Source organism: Xyrauchen texanus, chromosome 41 (genome assembly GCF_025860055.1).
Source record: "Xyrauchen texanus isolate HMW12.3.18 chromosome 41, RBS_HiC_50CHRs, whole genome shotgun sequence".
Classification (NCBI taxonomy): domain Eukaryota; kingdom Metazoa; phylum Chordata; class Actinopteri; order Cypriniformes; family Catostomidae; genus Xyrauchen; species Xyrauchen texanus.
Window position 1 is genome coordinate 27721829 of NC_068316.1, and position 14007 is coordinate 27735835.

The following is a 14007-nucleotide window of genomic DNA, read 5'->3' on the forward strand; positions in this document are numbered from 1 at the left end:
TAGTCTTTATTAGGTAACGTCGTTCAACTAGAATGATAGAAAACGTAGTCAAGTGGTCTCTGCATCATATTCCAATACAAATGTCAATCTTCAGTGTATCTCTCATGTCAGATTTGCAATATGTTTCTGCAGTTTATTTCCTCAATCTATTCTCCGGGTTATGGATACTGAAAACCAATCCAGTTAAATCTGTAAACATACTAAATGAAGCGAGAAAACATCAATGTCACTGAGTTGAGCATATATTATTATGTTTTCCCTCATTCAGGTGTTGCATGTTGGAAAATTAAATCTGACTAATACAAAAAACTATTCTGGAAACTTTACTCCAGCTCCACTTGTTTGGTGTGCCACAAAGATTACAAAAGCTGCACCCCTGATAAGTTTTCTGTAAAGTGGTGATTATACTTTACCTTTTACAGAAATTGTGGCATTACAGGATAGTTCACCAAAACAATTAAAAATATTATCTCATCATTTACTCACCCTCATGCCATCCCAGATGTGTAAGACTTCTGCAGAAAGCAAAATAAGATATTTAGAAGAATGTGGCCACCATTTACTTGCATTAAATAGGGGTGAATGTAAAATTACAAAAATCAAAAAAGCAGAATGCTAAAAGTTATCTTTAAGACTCCAGTGGTTAAATGTATGTCTTCAGAAGCAATCACTTTTACAGCTGAAAGGGAAAGCAAACCGGTGCTTCTTAGGAAAGTGAAAGTGGAGATTTATAGTAAAAAGTGGCTTAAACATTACTCTGTTTCTCACCCACACCTATTATAAAACATCTGAAGATATAGATTTATCCACTAGAGTTGTGTAGTTACTTTTATATTGCCTTTATGTGATTTTTTTTAAGCTTTAAAAATCTGGCCAACATTCACTTACATTGTATTAACCAACAGAGCTAAGATATTCTTCTAAAAATCTTAATTTGTGTTCATCAGAAGAAAGTTACCCTATCTGGGATGACTTGAGGGTGAGTAAATGATGAAAATTATCATGAAAATTTTCATGATAATTTTTGGGTTAACTATCCCAGTATGGTAACAATGTAACCTTTTTCATTTTAGTGGTGTAGTCAGATACATTTTAAACAAACCTCTCCAAGCAAGGCATCACAGACATATACCCTTGTGCTTAATGTGTTTCCTTTCTATCCAGCAGGTTATACTGGGAAGGGCAGACGAGACGAGCTCCAGGGCATTTACTCAAATGCCTTGTGTCCAGGATTTTGAAGTTGGTCCTGAGTGACATGTTAATTATATGCTTCTCGAACTGTGCCACCTTAATAATCTGGACTGTTGAAATGTTTCAATCGTTTCAATTTCTATGAGCCACTTGTACATTTAGAATCAGAATCAGCTTTATTGCCAGGTATGCTTACACATACAATACATTTGTAGTTATTGTTATTGAACAAATCGGACAGTTATTGAAGTATAGAGGACAGACTCAATTATTTAGAAAATATTTGGCAACTGTCTTCCCTTTTGAATATGCTTTGTAATACATTTATGAAATATTCGACTGTGTTGTTATAATATTGTTGTGAATAGATGGGCAATGGAAGATTTGATTGATGTAAACATTTCATGCTCGATAAAAAATAAAAATGTAATTTACCCTAATTTCAAACTGATGACTTCGTTTTTGCTACATGTTATGCAGGATGTAAGTTAGTTAGCATTCATTAAAGGAGACAAATATGCATTGTAGGGGAATTTTGAATGAGACCACATATCTTAACATCTCATTTTGTGTTCCAAAGAAGAGAATGTCATATTAGTTTGGAGCAACATGAGGGTGAGCAATTGATGATAGAATGCATACCTTTTAGGGCAAACTATCCATTCAACTTTTTTAATGCATGGGACAAAATTGTGATCTTAGATTACAAATTTGTTTAAACACTTCTCAGTATATCGTTGGGTTTAATGTAATTTACACATTCACCTCACTGAGTGCAGTTATATCTCGTTTTGATATGTTCCTTTCCATCTTGATACTAATTATTCAAATGTAATATTAGCCAATTCTCCAGGTAAGCTTGTGTTTTCAGTTGTGTGACAAATTATATTACAACCTAACTGTTTTAATGAAATACCATCAACGTGTGCTCGTATTGCAAAAGATGCAACTTAAGTGTTCAAACTGAATTGCATTAGGCAAACACACAAATCACTCAATTTTAATCGCTGTTTATCATAGGGATTCCGCCTACTTACAGCATAAACCCCTCCCACTTCGAAGCGCCCGCCTACTTGCGGCATAGCTCCACCTGCTTGGAGGTGCAGCTATGCATACTTGGGGAACGTCGCCGAGGACGCCCGCTATTGGTCAAAATTCTGACAGGAATGCGTTCTCTGTTCACCCATTGGCTGAGGATACCGTCTATCACACGAGGGACCTGAGTGGACGTGCAAGAGGAGATCGCTGGTGAGAGTAGAGGAGATGGGCGGCTCGTGTACCTCAACCGGCACAATTTTATATAGTACTTAATTTATTAATTTCCGCGTTTTACTTTATTGTAATTATTCAGTCAAGGGAAGATGGCTCAGTCAGACAACAAGAAATTTTTCGAGAACCTGACGGGCGCTGGGAAATCCATAGCAGTGCTGACGAGCGGAGGGGATGCGCAAGGTACATGACTCCCGATGATGGGCTGCCTGTTACTATTAGGCTACTTGCATTGTATCACTGTGACATTTGATGGTCAGCCTTTTACATTGTATGACCTGTTGCATTGCATCAGTAAGATTGTTATTACTTTGTGTCAGAATATCTCTGGAATTGTAACAGCGCTTGAAACCTTGTCATTATCAGATGGTTACGTTTAAAAAATAATAAAAGAAACTCGTTTGGATAGATAATTTGGCCATCAGAATGTCCAAAAAGATCATCAGATGATGGCAAGGTCAGATACTCTGAAAATCGTCGTGTTTGACAGCCTTTTAAGGATCCTAAATGCTTCCGGGGCCCTGATAGTTTGTCGTCCATATACATATGTAATATGTGTATAGTTTTATTCTGGCTTGAATGTCACTGCATTGCGGAATCCATCCTTCCTCTCTCATGTGACCTTCACGAAACAGCACGTAGCATGTCTTCAACCTGCCTCCACATAATCTGGCAGCTCGTGATGTATTCGCGATATTAGTCACCATCTCTGTGTTACACTGCATCAGCATTTGTTTGGCTGTCAATCATCGATATCGTTTGCGTCTTCAACAACCATGGAGTTGCTGCACATTTCCTAATTGCTTACGCTCAGATGCTCTGCAGTGGCGCACATACTTTAAAATCAATGTTGGTTAAGTCATTTTTTATATTTTTGTAAGGAATACATGTGATTTAGGTGACAATTAGGGATTGTATTTCTATGTGTATGTGATTCACGCCATGTCACAGGAGGAAACTTAGTCACGTGACTAGAGCGTTGAGAAATATAAGCCTTCAACGACATATAAAAACAGCAAAGCCTGTCAGTTTCATATTTTCTTGTTGATAGCACATGCAGTAAGCTACTATTGGTGATGTAAATTCTTCTTGCTGTTTTGAAACTTTTATTTAAATTAACTTCCAACTTAAATGTGCTGTCACTGTGAGTGTTTTTTTTTTAATGACAAGTAGAAAACATCTCTATTACAATTCAAATATCACGGAAATAGGTGCCATGAAACATCACATCTGCCTTGTGACAGTGCTAGGCTCTGGAAACAGCTAGGGGGTGTCCTGTGGTATCTGTCATCAAGACATAAGCAGCAGATCCTTTAAGTCCTGTAAATTGTGAGGCGGGTCCTCCATGGATCAGACTTGTTAGTACAGCACATCACATAGCTCAATTAGATTGAGATCTATGGAATTTGGAGGCCAAGTCAACATATTGAACTCTTTGTCATGTTCATCAAACCATTCTTGAACAATTTCTGCAGTGAGGCAGGGCACATTATCCTGCAGAAAGAGGCCATTGCCATCAGGGAATACCGTAGCTATAAAGTGGAGTGCGTGATCTGCAACAATCTTTAGGTAGGTGGTTCATGTTAAATTAACATCCATATGAATGCCAGGACCCAAGGTTTCCCAGCATAACATTGCCCAGAGCATCACACTGCCTCTGCCGGCCTGCCTTCTTCCCATAGTGCATCCTGCTTCCATCTCTTCCCCAGGTAAACAACGCAAATGCACCCGGCCGTCCACATGATCTAAAAGAAAACATGATTCACCAGGCCACCTTCTTCCATTGCTCCGTGGTCCAGTTCTTACACTCAAGTGCCCAATGTAGGTGCTTTTGGCGGTGGACAGGGGGCAGCTTGGGCACTCTGACCGATCTGCGTCTACTCAGCCCCATACACAGCAAGCTGCAATGCATTGTGTTCTGACACCTTTCTATCATGGCCAGCATTAAGTTTTTCAGCAATTTGTGCTACAGTAGTTCCTCTGTGGGATCGGACCAGACCAGTTTCGCCGGTTCACAGGTTGTCCTTCCGTGGACCACTTTTGGTACAGTTGAAGTCAGAAGTATACATACACTTAGGTTGTAGTTAATTAAACACATTTATAAACCACTCCACAGATTTTATATTAGCAAACTACAGCTTTGGCAAGTCATTTAGGACATCTACTTTGTGCATGACATGTGTAATTTTTTCAACAATTGCTTACAGACAGATTGTTTCAGTTTTAGTTGACTAGTTGGCAATTCCAGTGGATCAGAAATGTACATTCACTAAGTTAACTTTGCCTTTAAGCAGCATGGAAAATTCCAGAAAATTATGTCATGCCTTTAGGCAATTAGCCAATTAGCTTCTGATTGGCCTACCTTCATATTCAGTGCCCTTTGCTTGACATCATGAAATCAAAAGAAATCAGCAAAGAAAAAAAAATTGTGGTTCATACTTGGGAGCAATTTCCAAAGGCCTGAAGGTACCACGTTCATCTGTACAAACAATAGTATGCAAGTATAAACACCTTGATACCACACAGCCATCATACCGCTCAGGAAGGAGACGCATTCTGTCTCCTAGAGATGAACATAATTTGGTGTGAAAAGTGCAGATCAATCCCAGAACAACAGCAAAGGAACTTGTGAAGATCCTGGAGGAAACATGTAGACAAGTATCTATATCCACAGTAAAACAAGTCCTATATCAACATAACCTGAAAGGCTGCTCAGCAAGGAAAAAGCCAATGCTCTAAATCTGCCATGAAAAAGCCAGACTACAGTTTGCAAGTGCACATGGGAACAAATATCATACATTTTGGAGAAATTTACTCTGGTCTAATAAAAAAAATTTTTTACTTTTTGGCCATAAGACCATATTTATGTTTGGAGGAAAAATGTGAGGCTTGCCAGCTGAAGAACACCATCCCAACCATGAAGCATGCGATGGCAGCATTATGTTGTGGGGGTACTGTTCTGCAGGAAGGACTGGTGCACTTCACAAAATAGATGGCATCATAAGGAAGGAAAATTATGTGGATATATTGAAGCAACATCTCAAGACATCAGCCATGAACTTACAGTTCGGTCACAAATGGGTCTTCCAAATGGAGAATGACCACAAGCATACCTCCAAAGATGTGGCTTAAGGACATTTGATTAAGGTATTTGAGTAGCCATCACAAAGCCCTGACCTCAATCCGATTTAAAATTTGTGGGCAAAACTGCAAAAGTGGGCTACAAACCTGAATCAGTTCTGTCCGGAGGAATGGGACAAAATTCCAGCAACTTATTGAGAGAAGCTTGTGGAAGGCTACTCAAAATGTTTGACCCAAGTGAAACAATTTAAAGGCAATGCTACCAAATACTAACAAAGTGTATGTAAACTTCTGACCCACTGGGAATGTGATGAAAACTGAAATAAATAACTATTATCATGACATTTTACATTCTTAAAATAAAGTAGTGATCCTAACAGACCTAAGACAGGAAAGGTTTTCTATGATTAAATCTCAGTACTTGTGAAAAACTGAGTTTAAATGTATTTGGCTAAGATGTATGCAAACTTCTGACTTCAAATGTAGGTACTAACCACTGCATACCGGGAACACCTCACAAGACCTGCTGAATTGCAGATGCATTGACCCAGTCATCTAGCCATCATAATTTGGCCCTTGTCAAAGTCGCTCATTTCCTTATGCTTGCCTATATTTTCTGCCTCCAACACATGAAATTTAAGAACTGACTGTTCACTTGCTGCCTAATAAATCCAACCCCTTGACAGGTGCCATTGTAACGAGATAATAAATGTTATTCACTTCACCTGTCAGTGGTTTTAATGTTGTGGCTGATATATTGGCAAAAGGAGTCAATTTGAAAGTTGTCCGAGTCAGATGAGAAGCTCTTTTGCTAGCGTTGCTTCTGTCAACTTTAGCGACTTAATAGCTGTAGAACGTCAGTGCAACTGTTGGGTTTTACATATACAGTACTGTGCAAATGTTTTTGGCACTTGTGAAAAATGTTGCATAGTGAGTATGGCTTCAAAAATAATGACAAACATAGTTTTCTTTTATCAATTCTTCTATCTCAATTGCTTCAGACTCTTTGTGTAATCTCAGACTGACTCGATGTTCTGTGGGGGCTATGCCATCTCTTGTAGGGCTCCCTGTTCTTCTATTACATTCTTTTTGCAAAATAATGTTTGGGAGTCTAAAATGTATATTTCTTATTAACACACTAAAGCTGAAGATATAAATAACCATCTTAAGACAAATGTTTTTTTGAAACATCTTATGTGCCTAAGACTTTTGCACAGTACTGTGTGTGTATATATATATATATATATATATATATATATATTTTTATCTGTGAAAGTAAGATGCTCTCCTGCTCCATCTCTTATTATAACGGTCTTGGGGAAGAGAGGTCATGTCTCGTGGAAGTTCTAGAATGGCTTACATCCCAAAAATGAAAATTCTGTAATTATTTTCTCACGCTCCTGTCATTACAAACCTGCAAAATGATTGCAAAATATACCTCAAAAACATCAGAGCATTTTGTCTGCATGCTCTAAATCTGAAAGTGATTTATTACAATTAATGTAAGAGCCACAGTGGCTTCAACTTCCATTTTCATTTCTATTTTGTGCCAATTTATTCAGAAGTGACCATTTTATTCTCTTAAATGCATGGGATGGAAATGCTGCCTAGATATTCAAATAAATAAAATTTGCATTGGTAATGACACCCAATGTGGTGCAACTAATCAGCACGTTATTTTGTAGTGTTAAACTGATTAGCATTCAAAATCCAACTACCACTGACAATGATGTCACAATGGCTATTCTTTTGCCTCCTTGCAGCGCTTGAATTTCCTTCAGGAAATGCAAATTTAATTTATAAGCCCATTGCGGCCATTTCACTGCAGTCCAATAAAAATGTAAATGTTTTATTGTGCTTAAGCAGAGTAGGAGAATATTCATGCATAATTTCATATCAATACATGAGTCACTGTGTGAAGAATGCATAATTTCTCTAGTGTTTCTGCTCTGATGTAATTAACGTGTGATTTTAGTCTCTCCTGTGATGTAATGTTACCTGTACCTTTTTCACTCTTTCAGTATATGCTATAAATGAATTCACTCATTATCACTTTAGATCTTTAAAGCAGCTGCAGAACAAAAATAGCAGGACTGTATTCTCGGTCTGTTTACATACCGTAGATCTATAGAGAGTTTAGGTGCAAAAGCTTGAACTAACGATGGCACTGACCGGTCACTGATTTGAATATTAAAGCTCTAGAGGTAGAAAGAGGACTCTTATCTGACACACAGGAATCACTTTGAGATTGATTCTAAGCGATCAGATTTAGCTTGATGTGATATGTCTAGGAGGTTAAAACAGTTTTGTTTCTAAAATAGGGCTTTGCTGAAATTTAACCACTAGAAGTATTCATCCTTAATCTGCATTTTTGAGGAATAGAGCTGTTCTGCTTTTAACACTGGTTATTTCTTACTCTTTATTTCCCAGTCAATTGTAATGTGTTTAGCAAATTATATTAAACCATTTATATATATATATATATCTTAAGCTGCGTTCACACTGCCAGCTACTTTGTTGCTGCATGTCGCCAGTGGCTGGCGGTTAGATCACTAGTGGTGTGTATGGAGAGTCTAAACAGCACTGTTTCTTTACAGTTAATATTATTATTAAAATATTAGGATAATGTGAGCTCTACGATCTTCTCTCATAAAGGCTGTCACTCCCGAAAGTCACTCTTCATTTGCATAAAGTTAAGCATTTCTCAACATTGTCACATGGCTGGACACGCCCACATCCAGTCGCCAATGGTCGCTGTCGCTCGTGTTGCAAGAAGTCGCCAGCTCTCATTGAAAATTAATGAGATGAGGTCGTTTTGTCACTGAGTGCCGCTGGCAATGTGAACACAGCTATAAAGAACATTGGGAATTGGGCATTCCAAAATAAAATAAAATAAAGTGAGGAATATGGAGGCTGGCTAAATTTGACCAAACATGGCTAAACAAAAACAAAAGAGAAAGAGCAAGGTTTTTTTTTTATTATTGTTTTATCTTGTGTGATTTGTCCATTTTTTAATGTCTGCAAATCTAAACAAACAGGCTTCTAGCACCTCGTAAACCTATTCTAACTTGTTTTTGTTCACTATTAATCAATTTATTTTTTTCTGTAAAATATTTTTTGTTGTTTCTGTGTAGGGATGAATGCTGCTGTTCGGGCTGTTGTCCGTATGGGAATCTATGTTGGAGCCAAAGTCTATTTTATTCATGAGGTGAGTCTTTTTAGGACATCTGAAGTTCATGGAGAAATGACGTTTAAAAGGTGCAATGTATCCTTTTTTATTCTGTGTTCATAAAATAAGCTCTATGCAAGTACATAGGTCTGAATATTTAATTAAAATAAATCTAAATCACAATTATCAAACCGCAAGGGTTGCGATTTAATTAAATAAATAGTCTAATAGTCTGTTTACAGCACTCTAGATTCACCAATTTAACTTCTAATTTCAAATGTGCTTAGGCACTAAAAGTTACCATCCAAATCTAAAGTACCTTAACCCCATAACAACAGGTTTTGGTGGACAGAAGAGTTGTAAAAGGCAATTGTCAACTCAACCACAAACAAAGCTCTTCCTTCCTAATAAAGGCTTAAATAAATAATTCACCCAAAAATGAACATTTGCTGATAATTTACCCTCAGACCATCCAAGATGTATCTGAGTTTCTTTCTTCATTAAAACAGAATTTAAGATTTTTAGGATTTCATTTCAGGCCTCCTGCTTTAAACAATGCAAGTGAATGTACTCCCTTTTTGATGGTCCAAAATGCATATTTAGGGTGAATCAAAATAATCCACTCGACCCCAGTTGACAAATAAATTTCTTCTGAACCCAAACGATTGATTATTTTTAGAAACAAAACAACACTAATATACTTTTTAACTACAAATGTTCGCTTCCGTACATCTTTGTGAAGCACGCTCTTGAGAGGGATGACGTAAGCTTGTTTTCACGCGTCACATGTGGATTATTTTGATGCACCCTAAATATGCATTTTGGACCGTCAACTTGCATTGTTTAAAGGAGGAGGCCTAAAATGAAATCCTAAAAGTCTTAAATTCTGTTTTGTTGAAGAAAGATATATCTTGGATGGCCTGAGGGTGAGTAAATTATCAGCATATATACATTTTTGGGTGAACTATTCTTTTAAGAGTTTAATTGGACCGCATAGCTTTGCCGCATACAAGTGATTACCGTTACAGTAACACAATAACACATGTTAAAGGTGCAGTATGTAAGATTCAGAAAGTCTTGTTATTAATGACACCTGTGGCCAATTAGGTGAACTGCAGCCAGCTACCTGTTGCTCATGCTCGCGCTCGTGCGCACACTCCATAGGGATGCGAGCATCAACCAAAACAATGACGTAACGTACAAAGAGACTGAACGTGATTCAACGGCATCATGCTGACAGATGAGGTAACATAATTAAAATGACAGAGTTATGATTGTTTTACTACAAATTTTGAGACCCTATATTATATTTTATTCTTCAGTGCTGGAACAGGGCTAAAACAAAGTGTGGATATAGGTCTGACTATGCAAGACTGTAGTTTGAAGTAATCACTTTTCTTTGTATGATACATTGACTGCATTTATACGATAGCCTATGTGGTGTTAGCAAGCTAGCCAGCTTTTCAATAGCTGTTAGCTAAATTTGGTGGATGATGACAGTAGCTGTTTATAAAGTAGTGTGTATATTATAAATATGTTGACATAATTCAGTATTAATGTGATTTCATCACAACTGTCATTTTGATATATCGATGCGCTATTGTTTTATAATAATAGATTGTATTGTACATATTTTCTGTATAACTGAGTTATGTTACACTAATGAATAGAGCTTTTTGCATGATCTTGAACACTGTCTAGCATTCATTTAATGTATTATTGTAGTTTAGCTAAAATTACACAGATCAATCCTTATGGCACTATATTTCACATGCTTTGCAGTTATATAAGCTTACCAGTCCAACAAGAAGAATGCCAATTCAGGGTCAGTTCTGATCTCCAAAAACGTATGAAGGTCCCTCCAGGAATCAAATGCCCTTCCGATGTACTGACATAGTATTGTTTGTGCTAGTATGTTTACATGCATTTTATATAGATATACTGTTAGCAAACATAAAGAAGAATTTTAGTGCTGTATAACATATGGACCTAATGGCTTTCTTTGTTGCCTTTCACTCTCTCTGAATTACCACACTGTTATACTACTCTCTGTATATACACACTAACTGCTGTTATACTATTCTATAACTAATAGTAATACATAGTTCATTAAGGTGTAATAAATCATGCATTATAATTAATATTGGTATATTTCAACCTTGCATTGCAGAACTGTTTCCACAGTGGTATTAATTTAAGGCCTGTATATCTTCCCTTGTATAAATATTCTCTCTCTCTCTCTCTCTCTCTCTCTCTCTCTCTCTCACTCTCTCTCTCGCTCTCTCTATGCTTTTATATATACACTGTATATTATTATCACATAAAGTCTTAGACACGCTTGAAGGGACAGAGCTGTAGACACATAAGATGTCTGCCTGTGATAGGTCTGCTATCTTCACCCACTGTTCTAGTCTAGAAACCCACACATCCATTTTCTTCCTCTCTTCTTAAAGGTGAAGTGTGTAATTTTCTTTTATGTTAAGATACTTTCTTCTACACTACTGTGCTCTGTCAACTATTTGTTGACCAACCACACACTCCTGCTCTCCCTCTTAAGTCTTCTCAAGCCAACTGGTTTCCAAGTTCAGTGTTGTAGCCTCAAGATTCTTTCTTGTCTTTTTTTAACTCTTGTATCTTGTTATTACTGAGATGCCTATGACCGGCGGAGACTGAGAAGCTGCAGCCATGAACAATAATAAGGACTCTTTCACAGCTCACACTGTTTACCCTTTTGTCTTGTTGCATGTAAAACGCCACATTAACAGTAGAGTACACAAACTTTTCATATTCGCCATATCTCTCCCACTGCATCGTTCTAAACTGCTGAATCAACTTTTTTGTCTTACAACACTATGCGGCCTTTTGCAGTTTAATAAACACTTTGAGACACGTAGCGCCCGGCTTTTTCAGACTACCGTCATCACACAGAAACTCTTCAAAATAAAAGCTCAGTCAAAATAAAAGCTTAATGTAAATGAAAAATTCTGACAGAAATATGTCACTATTGTAAAGTTATGTAACACTCACTGTATTACTACTATTACTACTACTTATAGTAATAATAAACCAATGGTAGTTGTATTATATTATTATATAAGCAATTATATAAGCAATATATTACATCTATGATATCTCTTTTATGTGCTGTAAGGTTCTGTATATAAGCACTTAAACTATAAAACTGTAATTAATTCCTTTTATTAAAACCCCATTTTGATGATAAAATTGAAATAATCTGTTGATATTGAGTTCAGAAAAAATTAAACAAAAACAGGTAACGGACTCGATATCGGCAAGTATCAGAAAGAAAGTATCGGTACTTGTACTCGCTCTCAAAACAATTGTATTGGAAAATCCTTATTCCATCACATTCTGGAATATTTTTAGCTGTTGACGTTTATCTGTAGACATTATACAAAGGGTTTAATATCTATTACATGTTCAATGATGCACTTTTTAAAGTTTGATCCACATTAAACATGTAATTTGCACGCATCCCTTCTCCCGCCCTCCGTTCACCATATAACACCATCTGCCGTGGTGGATGGCCCTTAACCACTGCGGTGGTAAAAAAAAAATTGCCACTGCAACAACTCTACTAAACAAACGCATAGACGCCCTGCCAACCACCTATAACACCATACCATCGTGGTGGTGACTTACTCACATTTTGTTAGGGATGCTATTGGTACTCCTTTAATGCAGAGATTATGGCATGAATCGAATACACATTGTAACGTTAATTAAACATAACGCCATTCTTTGCCCATGCAAATCTTTGTTTGCCAATGTCGGCTTGTAAGCTGATTCATTTGATTATCTGGGGAATTTAAATAATTTCTGGTAACATTGAGGTCATTGAAGGATAGGAGCAGGATTTTAATTGTGTGTTTGTGTTGACTAATAGGGATATCAGGGCATGGTGGATGGGGGTGACAACATCAAGGAGGCAAAATGGGAGAGTGTGTCCAGTATGCTTCAAGTGGTGAGTGTGATGAGAACCCGACAGCCCCCTTAGAATACTCATTAGTCTACTATATAGGGTACACTTACATAATGTTTATGAATGGGTTCAGGAGACATTAAACTGCAGGAATTTAGAAAACAAAGAATAATGGGCCTATACCTTTTCCATCTCATGTTTGCATTGGTTGACATGTTGTATGATTATGTTCTAGGGTGGCACCGTTATTGGCAGTGCACGATGTAAAGAGTTCCGCACGCATGAGGGCCGCCTGAAGGCAGCACATAATCTGGTGCAGAGGGGCATCACCAACCTGTGTGTGATTGGTGGAGATGGCAGCTTGACTGGGGCCAATCTCTTCAGAGAGGAGTGGAGTGGACTGCTGGCAGAGCTGGTTCAGCAAGGTATGTGCTGCAGACAACAGGAGAAGAGTCATACAGAAGATTTGTGGAAGATGGTGTAATTTGGTGGCCAGTGTGTTAATTTTGAAGGCCTTTTGAAGAGATGTTTATCTAGAGGAGTGGTGGATTCAAGTAGATTAGTTAATAGGGATGGGCATGAGTCCTCGGACGTGGCAGTAATGATCAATAATGAAAAGATATTCGATGGTGATCATGCATGATGTGAAAAAATTCAGTGATAATTACCTGACAACTAAACACGTGTCAAAGAGGGAGCTTATTTTTAATTTTGATTTTTAATTACGTTGTGATTTTGAGGTGTACATTGATTGTCAGAGATGTCTCATAGCAACCAAACTGATATACGATGCTGCAATGTTTTCATTATGATAGTCAAAAGAGAGTGTAATTAACCATGTTTTGAATAACTGTCTCTGCAAAACGTTTGCTAAACACGTTTTATTATCATTTAACCCTCTGGGGTCTGAGGGTATTTTGGGCCCTGGAGAAGTTTTGACATGCCTTGACATTTGTGCTTTTTTCAGTTGCTTAAAGAGCAACATGCAGGTTGGACACCCCTATATAGCATAGTGTATGTTGATGATAAAACAACTAGATTTTCTGAACTGGAGTAATATATATTTAGCCATTAACAATATTTTGAGATAAATTGTGATAAAATAACTTCCGCGTCTATAAAGCACTAACCGGAAGTGACGATGGGCGAGGGAGTCTGGTCAATTTCAAGCTCAGGTTACAATGTATGCAAATGAAGAAACCGAGTTCTCCGGTGTGGACGAACATGCCTATGATGGCCCACAGGCCTATAATTATGTGCAAATTAAGAGTTAAAATAATTAAAAGTAAGACTTACTCTGCTAAGTCCTCGTTTTCGTTGCACAGAATATCTGCTAACGTTAGCACTTTGTCCT

The 14007-nt window shown here is 37.4% G+C and overlaps 1 protein-coding gene across 5 annotated transcripts in view; it reads left to right on the forward strand.

The window, feature by feature from the left end:
* The first annotated feature begins 2410 nt into the window (after window positions 1–2410).
* LOC127634543 (ATP-dependent 6-phosphofructokinase, platelet type-like) overlaps window positions 2411–14007 on the forward strand; it is a 41848-nt gene continuing 30251 nt past the window's right edge. For all 5 annotated transcript variants that reach the window (XM_052114150.1, XM_052114151.1, XM_052114152.1 and 2 more), the window contains exons 1-4: window positions 2411–2643; window positions 8676–8749; window positions 12618–12695; window positions 12889–13078. In XM_052114150.1, coding sequence (XP_051970110.1) covers window positions 2553–2643; window positions 8676–8749; window positions 12618–12695; window positions 12889–13078 — 433 coding nt within the window. In that variant the 5' untranslated portion in view covers window positions 2411–2552. The remainder of the gene's footprint in view (window positions 2644–8675; window positions 8750–12617; window positions 12696–12888; window positions 13079–14007) is intronic.